The sequence below is a fragment of the Scleropages formosus genome, chromosome 7, assembly GCF_900964775.1.
Source record: "Scleropages formosus chromosome 7, fSclFor1.1, whole genome shotgun sequence".
NCBI lineage: Eukaryota > Metazoa > Chordata > Actinopteri > Osteoglossiformes > Osteoglossidae > Scleropages > Scleropages formosus.
The window spans coordinates 25310376-25332450 of NC_041812.1; the positions used below are offsets into that span (position 1 = coordinate 25310376).

At 45.1% G+C, this 22075-nt stretch overlaps 2 protein-coding genes across 5 annotated transcripts in view; one reads left to right on the top strand and one right to left on the bottom strand.

Moving 5' to 3' along the window:
* The window catches only part of fto (FTO alpha-ketoglutarate dependent dioxygenase), a 99491-nt gene extending 83707 nt beyond the window's left edge, over positions 1-15784 (bottom strand). Inside the window, exon 1 of the mRNA XM_018738965.1 lies at positions 15719-15784. Coding sequence (XP_018594481.1) covers positions 15719-15760 — 42 coding nt within the window. The 5' untranslated portion in view covers positions 15761-15784. The remainder of the gene's footprint in view (positions 1-15718) is intronic.
* The window catches only part of rpgrip1l (RPGRIP1 like), a 45234-nt gene continuing 38569 nt past the window's right edge, over positions 15411-22075 (top strand). For 2 of the 4 annotated variants that reach the window (XM_018738961.2, XM_018738964.1), the window contains exons 1-3: positions 16041-16090; positions 19318-19410; positions 20492-20636. In XM_018738961.2, the coding sequence (XP_018594477.2) occupies positions 19326-19410; positions 20492-20636 (230 nt within the window). In that variant the 5' untranslated portion in view covers positions 16041-16090; positions 19318-19325. Of the gene's footprint in view, positions 15463-16040; positions 16091-16128; positions 16314-19317; positions 19411-20491; positions 20637-22075 lie in introns of those variants that run through there. The other 2 variants (XM_018738963.2, XM_018738962.2) reach the window with 2 other exon arrangements.

Genomic DNA, 22075 nt, shown 5'->3' on the forward strand with positions numbered 1-22075 from the left:
CGTCCCCTCGCTCACGAACCTACCCAGAACAGTACTGCTCACAGGACTGCTAACCAGCGCCCTCTAAAGGAACATGCGCTCACTCGCCCACACATTACCCATCACTGCGTATCCAACGCAGCCGACCCCAGAAGCGCAGAGCACGAGGCAGGGTACGCACCAGCTGGGATACCGGTTCGTCGCAGAGTGGCCACACACACTCATTCACACGCTAAGGGCAATTTAGAGTCCCTTGCACTGTAGGAGAACACCGGAGCACCAGGATGAAACGCACATGGGCACGGGAAGAACGTGCAAACTCCACACAGGGCTGAACGGCGATCAGACCTACAGCGAAGCCACCATGCCTCTCTAATCAAGAATAAGGAAGTCTTTTCCTCACATTGTATGATCCCCCAAATCAGAGGCAGAACTGTATTAGACACAGGTTTGCTTCAAGTCTGCTTTTCACTAATCGCCCTTCCCATCATCTCAATTTCAGAAGGGTAAATGCAGCATGTGTGCCCACTGGGATCTGCTGCATCAAGACACGCAGAGTTTTAGAAATGAGTCACCAGTTAACAGAGACACTGGACTAACCTGAGAGATGTACACCGTGTAATAGTTAATCCTCGGGCTGATGCGCGGCAGTCACATTTTCTAGGATGCAGGTATGGAGCTTCTGGGGATGTGTAACTGCACATTCATTCACATTTTCTCTTGCTTGGACCTCAGGACACCTTCGATGACGTTGCCATAAATCACTACAGTTATGCACTGTCAATAATTAAAAACATCTTCCAGAGAAGGAAACTGCTACGAAACGTGTAAGTAAACTAAGGCTCCCGAGGGACTCTGTGCTCCTATTCAAAAGTCAGTTGAGGCATCTTTGATGAAGCTAACATCAATATTCAACCTGCTTTCCATCACTCAGTGTCCCAGCCACCGTTTACCTTCTGCAGGGCGAGCTAAAAGCTGCGGCCAGGCCAGGCTGTAAATCAAACACTTCCCTCCAGCCACCACACCAGCAAACACAAACACACACACGCCACACACACACATGCGCACGTACAGAATCGCTCTGACACTCATCACCCACTAAGAAATTTGTCTGTGTTAAAAACAAGAAAAATGGTTGCCTGCCAGTGGTCTCTCTTGGAGGCAAAGCACAGCAACTAAAAGGTCCACTAATTGTTGTTTCAGTGTGGAAGGGAACATTGGTCATATCACTTAGCAGCAGGTCAGGAGAAGGTGAGATCATTACTGTGGGTCTCTCCATCTATCTGTCTTGACACATAGCCTGTGTTTCGTAAGCCATCCAACCATAGACCTGTCCCCTTTAGGCCATTTCCTCCACACCACCTCAACCGGACTGTAGCGCAACAATGATCATCATTGACTTCAACAGTGGTCACTTACATGAACCCACATACGATTGGGTCAACACTTGTTGGGATACTTCTAGTTCCCGCTGCTACCGCTCACTATACTTCTACCCTGTGTTCTCATACACAACAAATGTATGCGTACAGCCAGCCACGTAGATTAAGTAAGAATCCATCAAAATAATCCAGGAATAGTCATCCTTCTACAACCAGTTGTCCAGTGTAGGGTCACAGTGGTTCAGAGCTTATCCCTGAAGTGTAAGGAGTGAGACAGAATACCGGTCTATTACTTCTTTAGGCGACACTTCTCTCCTTAGTAACTTACAATATCAGACCCATTTATATGGCAGAGTGGTTTTTACTGAGGCAATTAAGGGTAAGTACCTTGCTCATGGGTAATACAGCGGGAGGTGGGATTTGAACCTTCAACCTCTGAGTCTGGAGGCAGCGCCTCTAAACTGCTACACAACACTACCTTCTGGCTTTAGTGTAAAAAACTACAAATGGAAGTGATGTTCGTTATATTTTCCGACACTTTGCTGCTCTCGTTAACCAGGTGGCAAGTCTGAATCCCACCTGAAATCTGAGTCGAAACCCATTTACAGTGGAGTGTCTGAGCGTGTGCAGTCAGAGTGATTTGTGGTGAGAAGAGCATTGATTAAGACGGAAGCGATAAGCAGCTTCTGCAGAACAGGCAGTGCGTTGTTCTACAGCAAAGCACTGCCCTGAGGTGTAGTCAAGGAGATGTCAGCTCTATATAAAGAGAGGAGGAGGGGGGTGGGGGGAGAAGGTCTCCACATCTAGCCTTTCTAAAATCAATACCCTCCTGCAAAGTGCACGGCTGGGTTTCCTCCGGCGGTGGGAGGGGATGGTGTCCTCAGAGCCGCCCATGAGCCGCGTCAAGGACAGGCCTCGGCCCGGGCTCCCTGGCCCTGCCTCCGCTTTCCCTGCCGGGTAGAGTGCTGATCAATACGCAACCAGAGCGCTCTGTTCCACATGGAGCTCCTAGGAGTGTACCAAGGTGCGCAGGTCCACAGTCAAGTGAAGGACTCCACCTCTCTACGAGACACTGGAACCAGACTCTTCAGCTTCACATAAAGCATGGCTTCCTACATTACCACAAACACATCATCTAAAACCGCTTGTCCCGAGAAGGACTGCAGCGAGCCAGAGCCTAACCCAGCAACACAGGGCGCAAGGCTGGAGGGGGAGGGGACACACCCAGGATGGGACGCCAGTCCACCACAAAGTACCCCAAGCAGGACTCAAACCCCAGACCCACGGGAGAGCAGGCCCTGGCTAAAGCCGCCACACCACCGCACCCCTGCATCCCCCTCCTACATTACCAATAGGTGACAAAAGCGAAAGTTCACCAAAACACCCACGCCAAACAAATTATTCATTTTACCAAACTGTTGCGTGCTTAGTCTCCCATCTCCCATTCCCTTCATTTACTGTATACTTTTAGGATTTGGGCATGAAAGCTTGCTATTGGTCCTTCGACACTGAGTTGAGTGAATAGCTAACTCAACAAGAACACTGAAACTTTTTAAATAAATAACGTGGACGTCGCAACAACGCACTGTCTTGTATTTCAAGGGTTTCATATCATTTGAACTCACAAAAATGTTTCAGGACATTCAGAACTCATCAAATCTCATAACCTGATTGTGACATTTACTTCTCTCACGCCGCATATATACGAAATTTTGCTGAATGGTTACGCTCAGCTTCCTAAAAGTCCCGCTGTGGTACAACATGTTTATCTGGTAATAGGTAAATAAAAACCATGGAAAATTTGCTTCGATGTAGGGACTTTGTTCGAACTCAGATCAAACCATCAAATCGAGTCAGCCGGTATTATAGCTGGTAGAGAGACTCAGGACAACCCTTCGAGCAATCCCTTCTTCAGAGGGCCAGGCCTACCGCTGAAAGCTCGGAGCCTGTTGGTTCGGCACTGCCGTCACTCTGGATCTGACTCCTCCGGGTCCGCGCACGTCTGTCTGTGAAACGTACCCTTTCCCTTGAGCTGCTGGCAGAATTTATTAGCTACGTCTGGTATGTATGTAATTCAACATTTTCACTCTGTCTTGTCTCATACAATTTTACAAAATATTTGATTCTAATCAAAACCACCCTTTTCACCATTTTTAATTAAACATTCATTAATAGCGTAGCTTTGTGGATCAACTGCATTTCTTGTCTTTATGTCTCAAGGGTTATAATGCTGGATGTGGTGGCGCAGCAGGTTTGGCTGGTGTGTGGTGCGTGGAGGTTCTAGCGTTCGAGTCCTGCTTGGGGTGCCTTGCGATAGACTGGTGTCCCATCCAGGGTGTTTCTCCTCCCCCTTCCGCCTTGCGCCCTGTGTTTCCAGGTTAGGAAACATTTACAACATTTTATCCATTTCAGTCAGTGTTTATAGACACTTAAAATTAAAGCAGACATAATAAGTTAAGAGACCAAAGAACAAAAATAAAGATAATAATCATAACTGTCAAACTTTTAAACACCAGGAACTGCTGGTCTCCCCCTAACCTAAAGGGAAATTTGTTGTGAGCTATATACTGTTTATTTGGGTATTTAGTGTGATCGCTGCTGCTGTATCTCTGAAATGGTCCGTATTATATCAGGACTGTAAACTGTATTAAGTCCAAACATGTAGGAATTACTTTTTGCTTTCAGTCAGTTTGAGGGAAATAGATAAATCACTCAGAGAATGAATAACAATTATCTTTTTACACCTCTCAGTAGCCTGAACTGTGAAAGATTAACAGTGGGGAGGTTTATGAATTCCCGAGAGGCTGATTCGAAAGTGTAATTGTTTGCGCCAGAGCGCGAGCGCACACACACACACACACACACACACTGAAGGGACAGTTAATGTGAAGCCAACAAAAACAGCGGTTGTGAGGCACCAGGCTTGGTTCTGGCCGGGCTCATTTCCTCTTGGCAGAACGCAGGTTTTGTCACATACGGAGATGCTTCCAGATGAGCGGCAGGTGCCACTAAATAGCCCCGTTAGCGTTCAACACTGCTAATTATTAGACCAAATCAGGCCAGTTGGTGGGATGGACCTGTGGTGGGAGGGTGGGTTCGTGGCACTTGGTGGCTGCCAGAGATGGACGAGAACATGTCACTCCGCTCCTTTCCCTGCGAAACAAAGAGTCTCACTCCTCAAGTTCACATGCCTGAGAAATGAGGGAGGGACCAGCCTTCGCACTGAAACAGCGATATCCAAGCGCCCCCTAGTGACCCCTCCGAGACTCCCCTTTCTCCATGACGCTTATTGGAAGAATGGTCAGATCAGAGCCCCTTCGAGTCCATGTTTCCAGCACATGTCTCCACTTTAAGTGGAGGTGAAAGGAACAGATGCCTCTGGTACACCAGGAAATCGGGCAGCCGACATGATGACTCAGGATGTCAATAGCGCACTGTGCGATCGGTAGTAAAAAAACACCGAAAACCACAGCAGGGATGGAACGAGGATGAGATGCACAAATAACACCGGTTTTCGGAGAGGCCGACAAAACAGATGCGCCGATTAAGTGCACAGCCACCATCTTCAGCTCTCTAACTGTATTTGATGATAACCAGTTGGAACAAAAGTTAATTGCCGGAGTCACATCCCACTTTTAGTCTGCACACAAGATGCCATTACAGAAACAGTCATTTGTTCATCAATCCGTTATCAATAACCACTTGTCCAGCGGAGGACTGTGCTGGTCTCAAGCACATCCCAGAAGCATACAGCGCGAGGCAGGGGGCACCCTTGATGGGATGCCAGCGCATCACAGACATGTTACGGACATGGGAGAGCTGCATTTAAAGAGTTAAGAGGGACCACTGTGATCTGAGGGTAATAAGAGTAGTTGACCGAGGCTGGCACTACAGTCGCTCGCACTGCTGCTGACAAGAGCGACTGCGGCCCTGGAGCACCCTGCAGGGTTAAGAGTGAGTGTGTTCGGCACAAGCAGCATCAAAACAGGCCACCCAGAAAACATTATCGAACCCCTAACCGACCGACAAGCAGAGCAGAGGCAGTCCGAACCGAAGCTGGGGGAAGCAGGGCGAGGAACTGGGGCGGCGAGCTCCCGTCTGCCAGCTCTGCTGCGGCCTGCATGTGCGCAAGAGCCATGTTGCCGTAATTAAAGTGTGTAATTAAACTGGGGAGAAGGGATGACTAAGCAGCACAATCCTTGATTGGTTTCCTCTCTTAGCAACATAAAATGCACTAATCTGGGGATAGTAGTTAAGCTGCGCCTAATGGCTTTTCAGCGTTTCACTGGTCACGCTTTCTTTTATAACACAGCCTCAACCGCTTTCACACCGACACAATTACACCTCGGTGTGCCCACACTCATGTGTCATGCGCACCTTAAAGTCGCTTCTTAAAGCTTAATGCGATGTGAAATTATTTCACGCTGAATCCGACCGTACGGTGTTCGCTGTCAGTGAAAAAAGGACCATTTCCACTGAAAATAGACAACCCGTATTTTAAGCGGGAAGTCAACAGGAAGGATCGAACGATGACTGCCGACGTGATCGCGCCAAAAAATCTGACTTGCAGAGGTAAGAATCATTTAGTTTGTGAGGCAACATCTCATAGCAGTTTATACCGCAACATTTTTGAGAAGTTTTCGTCACTCCAGACGCATGTGCAACAAACGCAGACATGCGCAGCCTGGCTTCATTCTATTTTTAGCATCACTCTTGTATACCGAGGCTGGACGGGACCCTTTCCTCTGGCCCGACGGCCCTCATTTAGCACGGCCCGCAAGCCCTCATCCCCCACCCCGGCCGACACGGGTGGACCGCACATAAATCACTGGCCACTGCTGCCCAGAGGTGTGCTAGATGAGAGTCGCGGTGACACAAGAAATAATGCCGGAGCCAAGACAGGTCAGCCTTCCATTACAGCCGTTTCTAAAACTATTTATCTTAGCTTGTAGTCAGCGGCCTAGAAATAATTACTTCATCTAACCTATGTAATACAGCATGACCGGCAGTCGGGAAACGTCCATTGTGAGCTCGGGTGGGAATGCCACAAATCACAGGCCACTTCCTCCTACCTGCCGACTGTGAGACATCCTCAGGGCGTCCATCCGCCCCACGCGTCGCATGCACACACGTACATGACTCTTATGAATGTGTTCTGACATGTCCAGATTCTGCGCAAAACGTTTCAAACGTGTTCTGCTTTTCCTCATTTCCTGACATTGCGCGGAAATACCGGCTGCTCAGAACTTCGCCGAGCGCTGCGTTTCCGACGTTGACAGCGACCTTTGCGACACGGGCTAGTGCACGGGTGCGCACTCAACAGGGAATGTACAGAAGGCAATAAGGACACACTTCCTCCTTTACATATAAGCTCACTTTCCATTATTATCACATGTGCTAAAAGAGACTCCACTGTGGCAGACAATGATGGATTCTGTTACTTTAAAACACCACAGTCAGGGATACACCTAGTCAGAGCAGGTCCTTGGTCATGATCACACACACACATTTTCTGAACCGCCTGTCCCAAACGTGGTCGCGGGGAACCGGAGACTACCCGGCAACACAGGGCGTAAGGCCGGAGAGGGAGGAGACACACCCAGGACGGGACGCCAGTCCATCGCAAGGCACCCCAAGCGGGACTCGAACCCCAGACCCACCGGAGAGCAGGACTGTGGTCCAACCCACTGCGCCACCGCACCCCCTCCATGGTCACACACATTTATTCATTTAGCTGACACTTTTCTCCAAAACAACTTACAATATCAAGCTACCTACAGGTACTTTCCCTTTTATACAGCTGGGTTATTTTGCTGGAGCAATTTTTTAGGGTAAGTCCCTTGCGCAAGGGTACTACAGCCGGAGGTGGGAAATAAACCTATGACCTTTTGGGTTCAAAGGTAGTAGCTCTACTCACTACGCCACCATACATCCCATTTGCACGACCACAACAGAATGAATTAACATGGAACAAGTATGTACAGCCATAAACAACTGGTCGACAAGGGATGTGATTTTTTTGCATACGTACAGTAAAACGCTGCATCTGAAACAGAAGTCAACAAAAAGAACGTACTCAGGGAGAGCTTGAATACGATTGTCTCTGGAATCCCATCACGAAGTGAAGAAGGTGTGTGAGCACAACGAAAAGATCTCAGAGAGGACTGGAAACGACGTGTCTTTCCGTTACTGCCCTTACATGGTGCATGTGGGGCAGGTGTGTGGTGGTTACAGCTGCTCACTTCCACATGGAGGACTCAGGTTGCAATCACACTTCTTCTGTAGTATCCTTGAGCATGGTACTTATACCAAATCGCTCAGTAAAAATTACCCAGCTCTAAAATTCAAAGTCACTTTGGAGAAAAGCATGAGCTAAGTGAAATGTAAAATGTAAATGTGAAGCATTGTTGGCCTGACAGACCAGTCAGATGTGTTCTTATTCCACAGTGTCATTTTGCACCAGGAAGCAAAAAAATCCATCAGTAAAATTTGATGAGTAGTGCAATCAGAAGTCATCTACATACTGTACATAAAAGCACATTTGACAAACACAGACCGTACTTTTCAAATGCTTTTAATTAACGCCAAACTCCCACATACAGACACGCGGGGGCACGTACACAGCACAAGAACCCATATCCTGTCATCCACAAAGACGAGAGTTCTGTATGGAAATGCACTCATTTAAGTATTAGTTATGTATCACTGTCAAGACATTCGCACCACGTCAGTGCAACTTCAAAAGAACAGCTGCCTGACATCGCAACATGCTCTAGGAAACTGCCAAGACACTGCAGATTACACTATAAAAACAAAAACACACAGATTAACTAAAAGAATAAAAAACAAGAACAGATTTAACCTTAAAATCTGCCACTGATTTCCTGTCTCTCTTAATCATTTACTCTAATCCTTCAGATTCAGATTTAATATAAATTGCAAATTGTTTCGAATATAAAATCTCTAATGGTGTCATTGTGCGATCTCAGTCAATATCTATTAATATTTGGGAGGAGGGGGTGCGTTGGCGCAGTGGGTTGGACCACAGTCTTGCTCTCTGGTGAGTCTGGGGTTCGAGTCCCGCTTGGGGTGCCTTGTGACGGACTGGCGTCCCGTCCTGGGTGTGTCCTCTCCCCCTCCGGCTTTACGCCCTGTGTTGCCGGGTTAGGCTCCGGTTCCCCGTGACCCCGTCTGGGACGAGCGGTTCTGATAGTGTGTGTGTGTGTGTGTGTGTGTGTGTGTGTGTGTGTGTGTGTGTATTTGGGAGGACTTGTGCATCTACCAGTCAGAGTGGCTGAATCTGTTGCACTGATGCAGAAAAGACTTAAAAGCCCATGTCTAGAGCTGCCACTTGAGCCCGCTACCATAGTCCTGAGAAGTACAGTTGTACACATTGTGGCTTACATTTACTCATTTAGTAGATGCTTTTTTCCGAAGCAACTTCCAATGAACTCTACGTAGTGTTATGAGCACACACACCTTATTCATCAAGGTGACTTACACTGCTAGATACACTACTTACACTGGGTCACTCATCCATACATCAGTGGAACACAGTCTCTCTCTCATTCACACACAATGAGGAGACCTGAAAAGTATGTCTTTGGACTGTGGGAGGAAACCAGAGCACCCAAAGAAAACCAACACAGACACAGGGAAAAGAGGCAAACTCCCCACAAACTGAGCAGGGATCGAACCCACATCCTCTAGCACCACCCAGGTGCTGTGAGACAGCAGTGCTACTGGCTGTGCCACCGTGCTGCTTCACGGCAACACTCTACAGATAATCTTAATCAGCTTTATGGCATACATTGCACTGTACTTGTCACTGTTTTATTTTGTCTTTTTCTTTATTACAGTGTTAATTTTATAAAATGTGACTGTAGACACTTAGTTGAGTTTCCTACTAAGCGGTCACATAGTTTAAGGTGACAGCGTTTTGATGCAAGTCTGAGTATATTACACACACACTGTCTTAAGCCACTTGTCCCAAGTGGGGTCACGGCGAACCGGAGCCTAACCCGGCAACAAAAGGCGCAAAGTTGGAGGGGGAGGGGACACACCCAGGACGGGATGCCAGTCCGTCACAAGGCATCCCAAGCAGGACTCGAACCCGAGACCCACCAGAGAGCGGGACCCAGCCAAGCCCACTGTGCCACCGCACTCCCCAAGTCTGAGTATATGTATCATTTTATTGCAATCCACTTAGCGTACTGCTACATGCTTCAACTATGCTACAGGAATAAATTGTGCAAGCAGATGTATATTGACCTGTGTGTGTGTGTGTGTGTGTGTGTGTGTGTGTGAACACTTGCCCCCCCATGAGTGTGGTGAGGTTTTGAACCACCCTGCTAACTGTGTACTGATGTCTCTTGGTCCAGCCTCCTATTCTGCTCGCTGCGTATGTCACCGCTCGCCTTGACGTGTCAGCACTAAATCAGCCAGGCCCGCGGGCAACTCCATCCATTTATCTCCGTCACTCGGCTGACAAACATTCCCCTAGACAAGCCACACATTTCTGTTCACAGGAGGGGGGGTGCATCCACCACCTGGCCTCAGTCTATCCGTAACGGGAAAAGAACCACATTGTTCCTGCCAGAGTGGCAACCCTTCCAATGATCCCCCAATGTGCACAGCCAGTGCACTCCAACTGTCTCAGTGCACCCTGGGTCTGGGCTGGCAGACTGCGACGGGCCTGGGACAGTAGGAACGTACTGCGATGCCTAAGAGACAGCTGGCTGTTTGAGCGTAGTGAGGGCCCTAGATGCCTGTGTGTTAGCGCTGAGGACTGTGCATCAATTTGATGATTAACAAAAGGCTGACAAGGTCCCAGCCATAAAGTGCAGTATATCACCACATACAGAGAAAGAAGGAGATGGCCTAAGTCCTTAAAGCAAAAATAATAATTACACGACCAGAGATGTTCTGTACAGCATCTCAGGGGACAGAATATGGCCCCTCCTGTATGATGTATACAACATAAGGTAATGTTTCAATACATTTCAATAAGTTTCCTGAATAACAGGAACTTTAGAAAAATGTACTTGTGAATGTCGAGGTGCGTAACTGGTCTGAAGTGTGTGTACGTGTGAGGGAATGTGTGTGTGAGACATCCTTGTGATGGACTGGTGTCCCATCCAGGGTGTACCCTGTCTAGCCCAGCACTCTGTGCTTCCAGGATAGACTCTGCATCAGTGCAACTATGCACTGGGTGAAGCGATTTGAAAAAAATGGTTTAAAAAGATTTCAATGACTCCCAAATAACAACACTTCTTCCCCAACACCTTAGTGGCAACTATTTCTTTTGGAGACTATACAGTACTATAGTACGATTAAGGTTAGTGAGGAAATGCTTGGTAACGATTCAGAGCTTAACCTCACTGTGTGCTGCCGCAGTGTCACCAGTTCTGCGACAAATGACAAAGGCAGACCCCCTTGGTGGCCCAACATCGCTGGCATCGTCCGCAATCGACACAGCAGCTCATGGCTGACCCCAGGCCTGCAGCACCTTACACCTCAGCACTGAGAATAGGGCAGACGTGACACGCCCCCCCCGACCCCCACCTACTTGCGCTGTCTTTCACACACACATTGGAGAGAGCAGTTCATATTCTCACCCTGGCAACAAGATCCGACCTGCTGGCCCCAGTGAAACTCATCTGAATAAATTCAACAGGAGACAAGAGCGATGGGGGAGAAATCTGCTTATATTATGATAGGAGGAAGGGGGGGGGGCTTATTCAGGCAGGGACAGTTTTATGCACTTTTGATCATGTGGCTGACAGCACTGGAAGCACTGGCCGCTGAATAAAAGGTTGGAAATGGTGATGAAACCGAGCAGCAGGCAACTCTTGACAGTCAAATGATGACAAGCACACCGCCGGCTGGAGTCCGTCATTCAGAACTGCTGTAGCCCACTGAAACTTTTGCACGGTGACGAGGTTGGGGGGGAGGCCGGTCAAAGGTTAAACACTAAGAAGACAGCAATGAAAGGCAACTGTCATGCATCAGTGCACGAGGACTGGTCGTATCTTGGAGAACATGCAAAGTGCACTCATTCTGTCCAGCCAGGCACAGATCTCAGGGCCCTAAATGAGACCATTGCCAATTCATGAAGAGCAGGAGCTGACAGCACGCCACTCAGGATGTCGGACGCGAATCCGATTCCCTCTCCGTTTCACAATCACAAATGCATGCAAAGTTTACGCTTGTGAACCGGAGCTCCCAAGCTCCTCCCTTGAAATAAAACACAGCGATTGCTCAAAAGAGAAATAACAGAAATTACCACCACAGAATCTCATATAAATACAGTACCAAAGTTCTCAATGCAGTTTTCAAAACTGAAAGAAATTGTTTTTACGTCTAGGGACTAAAGCATTTTCCTAACTAGCTAGCGAAGCACATCTGTTGAACAATTCGTGGAGTCTCGTCACAATGCTGCCAAGCTACAGATAAGGAACACGCACACTTGAGAAGGGGACAGAGAACATACTTTCTTCTCAATGTTACGGAGCCGAGGAGGCTGAACAACCCGCTGCACCGAACGTGACGGGATTGAGGACAGGCCGCACATCCCACTCATTCTTATAATCTCACGACTGTTACTTATATTTAATCATTTAGTTGACACCTTCCTCCAAAGCAACTTAGTGTTATCCTACATGCAATTATTTATCCATTTATAGAGCTTAGTCATTTTCTTTTTAACTGGAGCCGATTAGGGTAAGTACTACACTACACTAAGGCAGCAGGTCTAACCACTGCAGCACATGCTGCCCCCAAGTGAACTATATGAACAATAAAATACACAAAGAGATTTACTGTGCCTTGTGAAATTTCGTCATATTAATTTTTTCACTTTGTGGCCCAAAGAAAATTATATAGTGAACTAATAAAGGACCTCTACAGGCAAAATTACCAAGGCTATATCACACATACAGTAGGTCAGTATTAAAATTTTTCATAGTTAACACACTAAATAACCACTGAGAACAATGGAATACTGATATCATATATTATTTCTGCATTCTACTAACTCGTGTCATTTACATTACATATGAGTTCAGTGATATATTAATTTCCTTAAAAATATATATGGGGTATGGGTTTAACCTGACTACTTCCACTTTACTAATTTGAGACAAAATCAACCACACACACACACACACACACACACACACACACACACACACTTTCAGAACCGCTTGTCCCATATGGGGTCGCGGGGAACCGGAGCCAACCCGGCAACACAGGGCGTAAGGCCGGAGGGGGAGGGGACACACCCAAGACGGGACACCAGTCTGTCGCAAGGCACCCCAAGCGGGACTCGAACCCCAGACCCACCAGAGAGCAGGACTGTGGTCCAACCCACTGCACCACCGCACCCCTGGACAAAATCAACTATTTGAATAGTAATAGCAACTAATAAAATTATCAGATACTATTTTATTTTGGCAATGAAAATATCACATACTAAACTCAACCTTTAATGTTTCAACGATGAACAGATGCTAGACAACTTAGAATGTTTATAAGTTAATGCCAATATTTTTAGTCAAAGTCAAAGTCATTCTAATCCACAGTGCAGGACCTTTGAGGCACCAACATCGTCCTCTTACCCACTGTGCGCCGAAAAAAAGCTGTATTAAAATACATGCAAAAAGGAGTAAAGATCTGCCATTCTGTCTCCTAAAATCACCTTCTGGATACAACTCTGACATGGCCTTAAATCACCAGGAAACACTGCTGAAGAGCCTCCCATAACAGACAATAAAAGGTGAAGGGTGCGAGCTCTAATTGGGATGGACACTTCCTCAGTGATAAGTCATTTTATAGAGGATAAGCAACATGATGAGCTAATCAATATTTGCCACTCTGGCTGTTACAAATACTGCAAGGAAACTGTCTCTTCTGACAGTTAAACACTGTGTACACACCCACTTTTGTTTGCCAGGTTTATTAGTGTAATAGCAAACCTAGCCAATACGTTGTCAGTATGAATTTTCTTGGCAATCTATATCTGGCCGAAGCCTGTTCCAGCCATCTGCATTTGAAATAAAAACTGACACATATTGACAATACTATAACTAATATAAAGAAAATACTGCAAATCCAAAAATAAATGAATCTGATAAATCTGTTCATTCCAGCAAAGCAACTCCACTTTTAAAGAAGCCTAGCCTCCAACATGGTAGGATGATTGTACTAGCTCACTTTTATGCTCATTCACAGGGTGAAATTTGGGGGCAAAACTGATCGACTTTGTTTACATGTAAGGATATACAATCCGACACTGCTTCTCTGGTTGTCAATCTGAAATAACTACCAACGGAAAGAGAAACCATCGCAGTGAGTATTTGGAAATTCAATTCTAAACAGCTTTCATAACCAGAGAGACAAACAAACACCATCTGACTGCTATTCAGGACAGGGCCTTGCAGTATTTGTTGGCCTTAGTGATGGTTACAAAGGAAAAAAAACTACCAAACTGCTTTTTTGATGTTCCTATGGTCAGAAAACCTGTTGAAATAAACCGAATAAGCCACAGTTTCTTCCCCATCTAAATAATGTGCCACAGCAGGGTTTAGCAACCTGTGTTTCAGATCAGTTTAAAGCTATCTTTTCCAGAAGCACTACGAGTAGCGGCAATATTTAGAGTTTGGTCAAATGCGACAGGTATGTCACAGGTCCAAATCATCTACGATAACAACTCGCACAATCTCAGGATCGGGGAACAACGAGCACGCTGAGTGGAATCAACTCCTGCTAAGGAAAATGAGCAGACTGTCGACTGTGGAGAATGACGCCGTTCCGAACGCAGTAACACCACCCGAACTTCATGTGTGCTGACCACTGTGCACGCTGGCCTCTGGATCTACTGAGCGGCTTATTAAGTTGTCATCATTGAGCTGTTCAGGGAATAAAGCGCATGATTAAAACAACGTCAAAGTGAATGGCCTTGAGAACAAGCCACATTACACAGGAGTGGGACTGAGAAAAATACTAAATATACTGACATATACGAAAGATATTTCAAGGGTCTTTTGTACTAGTTTTCTCACTAACTTACAGGTTTTAGTCAAAAGTAAAACCATACTGATTACACACACACACACACACACTTTCAGAACCGCTTGTCCCATATGGGGTCGCGGGGAACCGGAACCTACCCGGCAACACAGGGCGTAAGGCCGGAGGGGGAGGGGACACACCCAGGACGGGACGCCAGTCCGTCGCAAGGCACCCCCAGTGGGACTCGAACCCCAGACCCACCGGAGAGCAGGACTGTGGTCCAACCCACTGCGCCACCGCACCCCCCCTACCATACTGATTATTATAAGAATACTGCATGACAGCATAACACAAAAACAAAGAAGACATTGAAGATTTCTTGCACTTTCTTATCTTTTTACGAGAATGCAAATGAAGAGGATAGAAACACTTTGTTTCTGCAACACAATTGTTTCCTAAAAATGTTTCTGCTTTTTGTCCTAAACAGGAGAAATTCACAGCTGATATTCTAAGTTAAAACCCATCCTACTTTGAACAGCAGGCGGAAAAACGTTGAATATCACCCTTTCTCTCACACACACAGGGTCGAGGTTATACACAGAGGGCTAGATGTAAGATGAAGGTTGCTGGTTCAAATCCCAATCCTGCTGCAGGACCCCCTGATCAAGTGACTTATCCTGAAGGGCTACAGAAACAATCACAATGATGTCCTGCTGTACTGTGAATCACGGCTCAGTGTAGCTGTGTTTGGCTCAGGACACGCGGTTTTGTCACTTACAAGAGTAAGGACTCGATCGATGTGTGTGTGTTCGCTGCACCTGGATCACAGTGGAAGTGTCTGCTGCCGTCGAGCGCTCCAGCATCACTCATCCTAACGGTCCTTCTCTGAGTCTCTACACAGCGCGCGACGACATTAAACACACGTTGGCGCATGAAGGAAACTGACGTCAAAAGACGTCTGTCTGACACGAGCAGCGCTACTAATAATAATTAAATTTTTCTAAAAAAGAAGAAAAAAACGTAAGTGGGAGGAAAGACGCACTGTGTTTCTCAAATGACTGAAAGTGAAAGACCGCTACTTACACGACAGGTAATAGTTTTTGTAAAAGTATGAGAGCGTTATTTAGTGAAACGATGTTACGAACGAGTCGTTATTTATTTGGGGGGGGGGGGGGAAGGGGGCGCAAGGGGCTAAACTAGCTAGCTAGCTACCAACATCTGGGTGCTCTGCCTCCGCTCCCCTCGCTAGCTGGGTTTATGTGCCAACTACCGACCAGTTTCAACCCATCGTTTTCACAATACACGCCAGACACCTCTACTGTGCGAAAAGCAATAACAATAGGTACCTTTCTTTTCTTCTCCCTCTCACTGCTATCCGACCTTTTCATGTTCCTGGACTTACATCTCCTCGACTGCACGACAGGTTATCATGGGATAAGTAGTTTTTTAAACTCGGAACCACAGTTGGGTCTCATTTTGCAGACCCCAATACATGAACCGGACATATATATTACGTATGTTTTCAGAGCATAGCAGAAGCACTGTGTTACGTGAGAGGCACTATGAAGTTCGTCAAGAGATTAACGGTCAGGCGAAATGCTTTTGGAAAACTACATTTCCCACAAGGCCCTGTGAAGGAAGTCCCTTCTAAATAACGGAAACGCGCTAGTTGTTTGTTAGCAACCGTCGCTGTGGAATGAAGCGCTGATTGTAGGAAGGTAAGAACGAGGTGTTGATTTAAGTAGTCAGATTCAGAAGTAAATGAAAATTGTTCACCTATACACCCTTGAGAGTACCCTTGAGAGTATTATTTTCTAATACCGAAGATTATCTGATGCTTCGACTTCGTAGCAAGGTCACTAACTGTTGGATAGCTTGCAGGATCAAGTCTCTGCTTCAGTATTTCAGTTGTCTTTCTATATTTCTTCTGTGGTGCCAGTGGTAAGTGAGCCGTGAGTGAGTTACTAAGTTACTGGTAACAAAATGTGCTGTTACTAGGGACTTGTGACCAGTTTGCTGTGGGTACTTGAGTTAATTCATTTCAGCAAGGATCATGTAATAAAATACTAATTCTAACACCTGGATGAAGGATTTCGGCTACTTTTCTTCATAATCTGTGTTCGACCTGTTCCAGCCAGGCCGATACCATAAGACTTGTCATAAAACTGCAGTTACGAACAGGGAGTCTGACAACCTGAACAGGCTGAAGGTGTTGGTTCAAGTCCCACCCCCACTCCTGCTATATAGTGCCTTTGCTAGAGGTACTAGATCATGTAGGAAAAGTACTCATAGCTGTACTTTCGAAGAGTCTTGGGCCCAGTGCTCTATGTATGGGTACTACCAACAGGCTTCCGATTAAACCTCAACTGATTTTAACTAGGAACTGCTTTCTGTTGGGCAGAACTGAGATTTACAAACTAGGAACAATTATTTTTTTTATACGGCACTGGTGCCGAATGACAAATCTTTTCGTGATTTGTGTTGCAGTTGATACTAGTCGACACTACTTGAACTACACTGTTCATATTTACATTTACATTTATTCATTTAGTAGATGCCTTTGTCCAAAGCGACGTACATCTCAGCGAAAGTACAATTTATGCATTACATTAAGGGAAAGAGACCTGGCTGCGGACATGTGACTCAGGTAAACCTAGTTTGTTACCTACCACTTGCTGCACCGAGGTTCATCGTTCGAATAGGTGCACAAGACACAGGATAGAAAAATCCCGATACCCTCCCACCAATTTTTTTTTTTTTAAATATTATTCATATTATTCCCCTGCCCAGTTATTTATGACAATAATAGTGCACCTAACATTTTAAGTTGCTGTGCACAAAGCAAAAGGCACAATAACTATAGTAATGTTAGATAGATAATGACATTTATTGTCCAGTTATGTTTCCTGGTGTATGTTGTTTCACTTAAATTAATATCTATTAAAATAAAGAGCAGAGTTATATTGTACAAACAAAAATAGAACAAAACCAAATGCTAATTCCTGTCCAGTGGTATTCATTGAAGTATGACATTATAGGGGTCGTTTTACACTTCGGTTGCATATAAATTTAGCCGTTTGCCACTCGTGCTGAAGAGTGTTGGACTGAAACTTGTCTGTGTAATATCATCATACCGCAATAAATAAATCAAGTGTGAATGCTGTACTATGTTTGCCTTACTCTGCTCGTTACCCTGCTAGCAACCACTAGAATGCTTTTTCTGCTGTTGCAGCAAACACCCATGAGCTTTTTCAAACAGGCTTTTTCTTGTTCGGCTACGTTGCAGGTCAGGCCATAGTTTAGTTCATCAGTGCTTATTCAGACATGAACTGGAGAGTAAACAAATTATCTAGTGTTCAGTTTTCTTCTGTAGAGAGTCTTTGAAACATAATTTATTACTTATTCATTTAACTGACATTTTGTATACTGTTTTTATTTTGCTTAGCTGCTTTTTTTCCCCCTCATAAATGACTTTTCCCCATTTATACAGCTAGATTTTTAAACAGAATATTCATTTAGCCAGTAACTGTTCAATGCAGGGTAAGAGTGGTCAAGAGCACATACAAGAATCATAGGAGAAGAGGCAGAGCACACACTGGATGGGACACCGGTCCAGTGCAGGGCCTCACCCACAAGCAAATTAGTCACCACTTCATCTAAAACACATGTCATTGGATTGTGGGAGGAAACCAGAGCACCCGGGGGAAATTGGTTAAAGACAGGGAGAACGCCCAGACTCAGCGCAGACAAAGACAGATTCCAACCAATTTCAAAACTCACAGCCCAGGAGCTGTGAGACACCAGCACGAACTGCTGAAGAGTTCAGATTTACTAGGCATCCTTGCTTTAGAATTCTGTAACTTGGCCTCTGCCTTTATGGGACAAGTCTAGTTTTTAAACTTTGGTCTGACAGGTCTGTTTTTTTTTTTTTTTTTTTTTTTTTAAACTTAATCTGTCAGTTTTTAAGGCTGTGAATTCAATCATACTATACTGATAGAGTGAGCCAAATAACAATAACATATTATGATCAACATGTATAGGCAACAATATAAGCAGTGAGCTACTGTCAACTGAAAGTCTGTTGCAGGAAGAATGAATACATTGCTTAATATAACACGGAATCAGTCATCGTATAGCAGGAAATAGCCAACAGCATTTTTAAAACAAGCGTCAGTTTTTACAGTTCTATTTCCACTATATGTTAAGAGCGGAGGGGGGTGCGTTGGGTTGGACCAGGTCCTGCTCTCCGGTGGGTCTGGGGTTCGAATCCCGCTTGGGATGCCTTGTGACAGACTGACGTCTCGTCCTGGGTGTGTCCCCTCCCCTTCCAGCCTTGTGCCCTGTGTTGCCGGCTTAGGCTCCGGTTCACCACGACCCTGCTTGGGACGAGCGGTTTCAGGTGTGTGTGTGTGTGTGTGTGTGTGTGTGTGTGTGTGTGTGTGTGTGTGTGTGTGTGTGTGTGTTTTTTAAAAGGGGGAGGATCCATACAAAATTTAAGGTCACATCTTTTTTGTGACTGATGTGGAGTGTCACTGCTGGTTTCCTTACTTTTTCCTTATTTGTTTACTGGTTGATATGTTGGGAACTGTCCAAAGGAAGCATCTCTTGAACCCCCCCCCCCCCCCCCCCCCCCCCCCAGAAACCAGGAAAACTTGTGTATAGCGTAGCAGTGAGAGCCTGAGAGTGTATGTGCTGCCCTGCTTAACAAATGCTTAATAATAATTGTGATATGTACCTTCTTCAATAGGTAACACTACCAAGTTTATTTCAGTTCTAATCCTTTTGTAAGACTATCGCAATTTTAACAGGAAAAGATCTCAATGAAAGGCACTGCACTGGCAGTTTTTTTTTAAATTTCTTTTTATTTTTTAGGAATGTCAGGCTACATGATGTTTAGATTTTATTCTTCACTGCTGAAACTTGTTACGCTGATCATCTTTTTCAGATTGAGCCATGTCGGTTGTAGCTGATGAAACAGCAGGAGACCTGCCTGTGAGAGATACAAGCTTCAGTCTCTCTGGAGGCAGGATATTCCAAGGTTTGAAACACCTGCTATTTATTACCATTATAGGCTTTGATCAGCCTCTTCATTTGTTCCCTTTGCCATCTCGTTTTTATGGCAGAATTGACCCAAATGAACCCACACACAGTGATCGAAGACACATGTGCCTTTTACCTGTCTCGTAAAAGTTTAGGGGAAAAGCCTGTTCTCAAAGATTTCTTTGTCTTCAGTATCTCAGTTCCATAAATGGGTTCATATTATAGCATACGTTTCCTCAATTTCCTTTTCTGTTAGGGGTAAAATGCTGAAATGAATGCAGGTTCTTCTCTTACATACAAAAATGTACAGGAAAGCAAACATTTTTATGAGGGGGAAAAATGTCAAATATCCTTTCTTGTGCATTTTTGCTCGTATCTGCCATAACGCTGTAAAACCCAGTCTTATGGTTTTTTTGTTATATTTCGGTTTGCTAGCCTTTTTATTTTTACATTTCCGTTCATTCATTTAGCAGACGCTTTCCTCCAAAGCGACGTACATCTCATAGAAAACACAATGTGTGAATTACGTTAGGAGAAAGAGAGAATTAGATGCGGACGTGTGATTCTTAAGTACACTTTCTTTCCACCGTATGAACCAAAATTCGTCACACGAGTAGCTGCATAAAGATTTATCGGAATATTGACAATTCCCAATCGCATTCCTAAGAATGTTTAAAGCTGCATTTTCTTAAATTAAGGTTGAACTGCTAGATCTAGGGGGGGGTGCGCAGTGGGTTGGACCGGGTCCTGCTCTCCAGTGGGTCTGGGGTTCGAGTCCTGCTTCGGGTGCCTTGCGACGGACTGGCGTCCCGTTCTGGGTGTGTCCCCTCCCCCTCCAGCCTTACACCCTGTGTTGCCAGGTTAGGCTCTGGCTCCCTGCGACCCCGAATGGGACAACTGGTTTCAGATGGTGTGTGTGTGTGTGTGTGTGTGTGTGTGTGTGTGTGTGTGTGTGTGCTAAAACCAGCAGAAACAAAGACCAGAGATGTCTACTGACTGCTCTTGGCTGGATTAGTAGAAGCTTCTTCTGCATTGTGAAAAGTCCCGTGTTTAAGGACGACGTGCCTTCGTGTTGGCAGACTCGCCGGTGCCGCAGAATGTCCGAACGCAGCAGTTGGTGTCCCGCGTGAGCCGTAAGGAGCTGGAGGACCGCTACCTCCGCATGCACGAGGAGAACCTTCTGCTCAAACAGCATGCGCACCAGCAGGAGGAAAAGATCAAGAGGTTTGATCTGCCCTCTTCGCACACACTCGGCCCATCACCTTTTTGACAAAGTTCATTGCGTTGCATTTTTAAAAATTTTTTATTATTATTTCAATTCTCAAACACAGACTTCAGTTTCCTGTGTGCAGTACCAGTGTTCTAACATGACAAATACAGATACTGAAAATGTATGAATATGTATCTACAGTATTTCTCACATGACTAGTATAGATACATATTTGTATGCATCCTGTAAATTGTCTGACATAGAATGTGGCTTTTTTTTATTTTCATTAACAGGAATTATTATCCTGGGGCCCAGGAATTTGCTCGCGCATTTTCTTGTATTGCTGTCTTTGGCTTTTATGATTTAGAGTGGTTAAGTAATGATTCAGACTGATATGCAGATTGGTTTTATTTGTTGTTGAGAAGTTCTGTAGGCAATCAGAAATGTCGTACTTGTCCAACTGTAATTTCAAGTGTCAGAACTTTCTTCTAACTTGTAACCAACGTCAGTGAACAGAACTGAAATCTGAGGTTTGCCAGTAGTTCCTGTCATTTGTTGTACTGCAAATCACTCACCGTTTAACTGGCTCAGGTCCTCATCCATTCCAGCTGTCAGACATTTTTTAGGCGCTTGGCAAGAATTGCAGAGCCCTTACAGCAGGTTCAGATGTGGTACTGGCTCCGGACAAAACGCTGAAGAGCTGCTGCTCATCAGATTCTCTTTTTTCCTGACTGACCCACTTGACAGATGATACTCATTGAGCTCCACATGACACTTCTGACAAGATCCATTTTTTTTCTCCGTATTATAACCAACGTACGTAGAGCCTGACACAGTTCGAAAACTCCTGTGAGAAGATAGAACTGAATGCGATTAAAAAAAAAAAAAAAAATTATCTGTCTGTATTAGCAACAGATCCTCCTGCTGTCATTTTCCTTTTTAAATTGTTAAGGCCTCCTGATTCCACCTTATTTGGCATAGGAAACACGCATTATAAGTAAGAGATTTTTCTTTCCCTTTTTCTCCCGAGGTGAAGTTTTATTGGACCACCTACCGTATAATGATATAGCATTGCTACATTCACAGAGTGTAAAAAAAAAAAAGTCAATATGTTCATGAAAAGTATTATGAACAATGAACTGCTTTTTTCCCCCCTATGCTCAAGGTAGTTTAAGAATTGCAAACTGTACAGTTTAGTCACATTTTACTGACCACAGCTATTTCAGCATTCTATAGAGCAATACTTTAGGTGTTTTTTTTTTTTTTTTTTTTTAAATATTGAATGAGCATATGGAACAAATGTGTTTCCCTTGTGCACAAGCCTTCAACAATAAGCCTTGGCAAACTGTTATTTGTCAGTGCTGTAAAGCAGATTGCTGCCCGCTGGTTTCAATTAACATCAAAGGACCCTTTGCAAGCCATAATAGTTATATCAGAACCTGAAATTTATTAT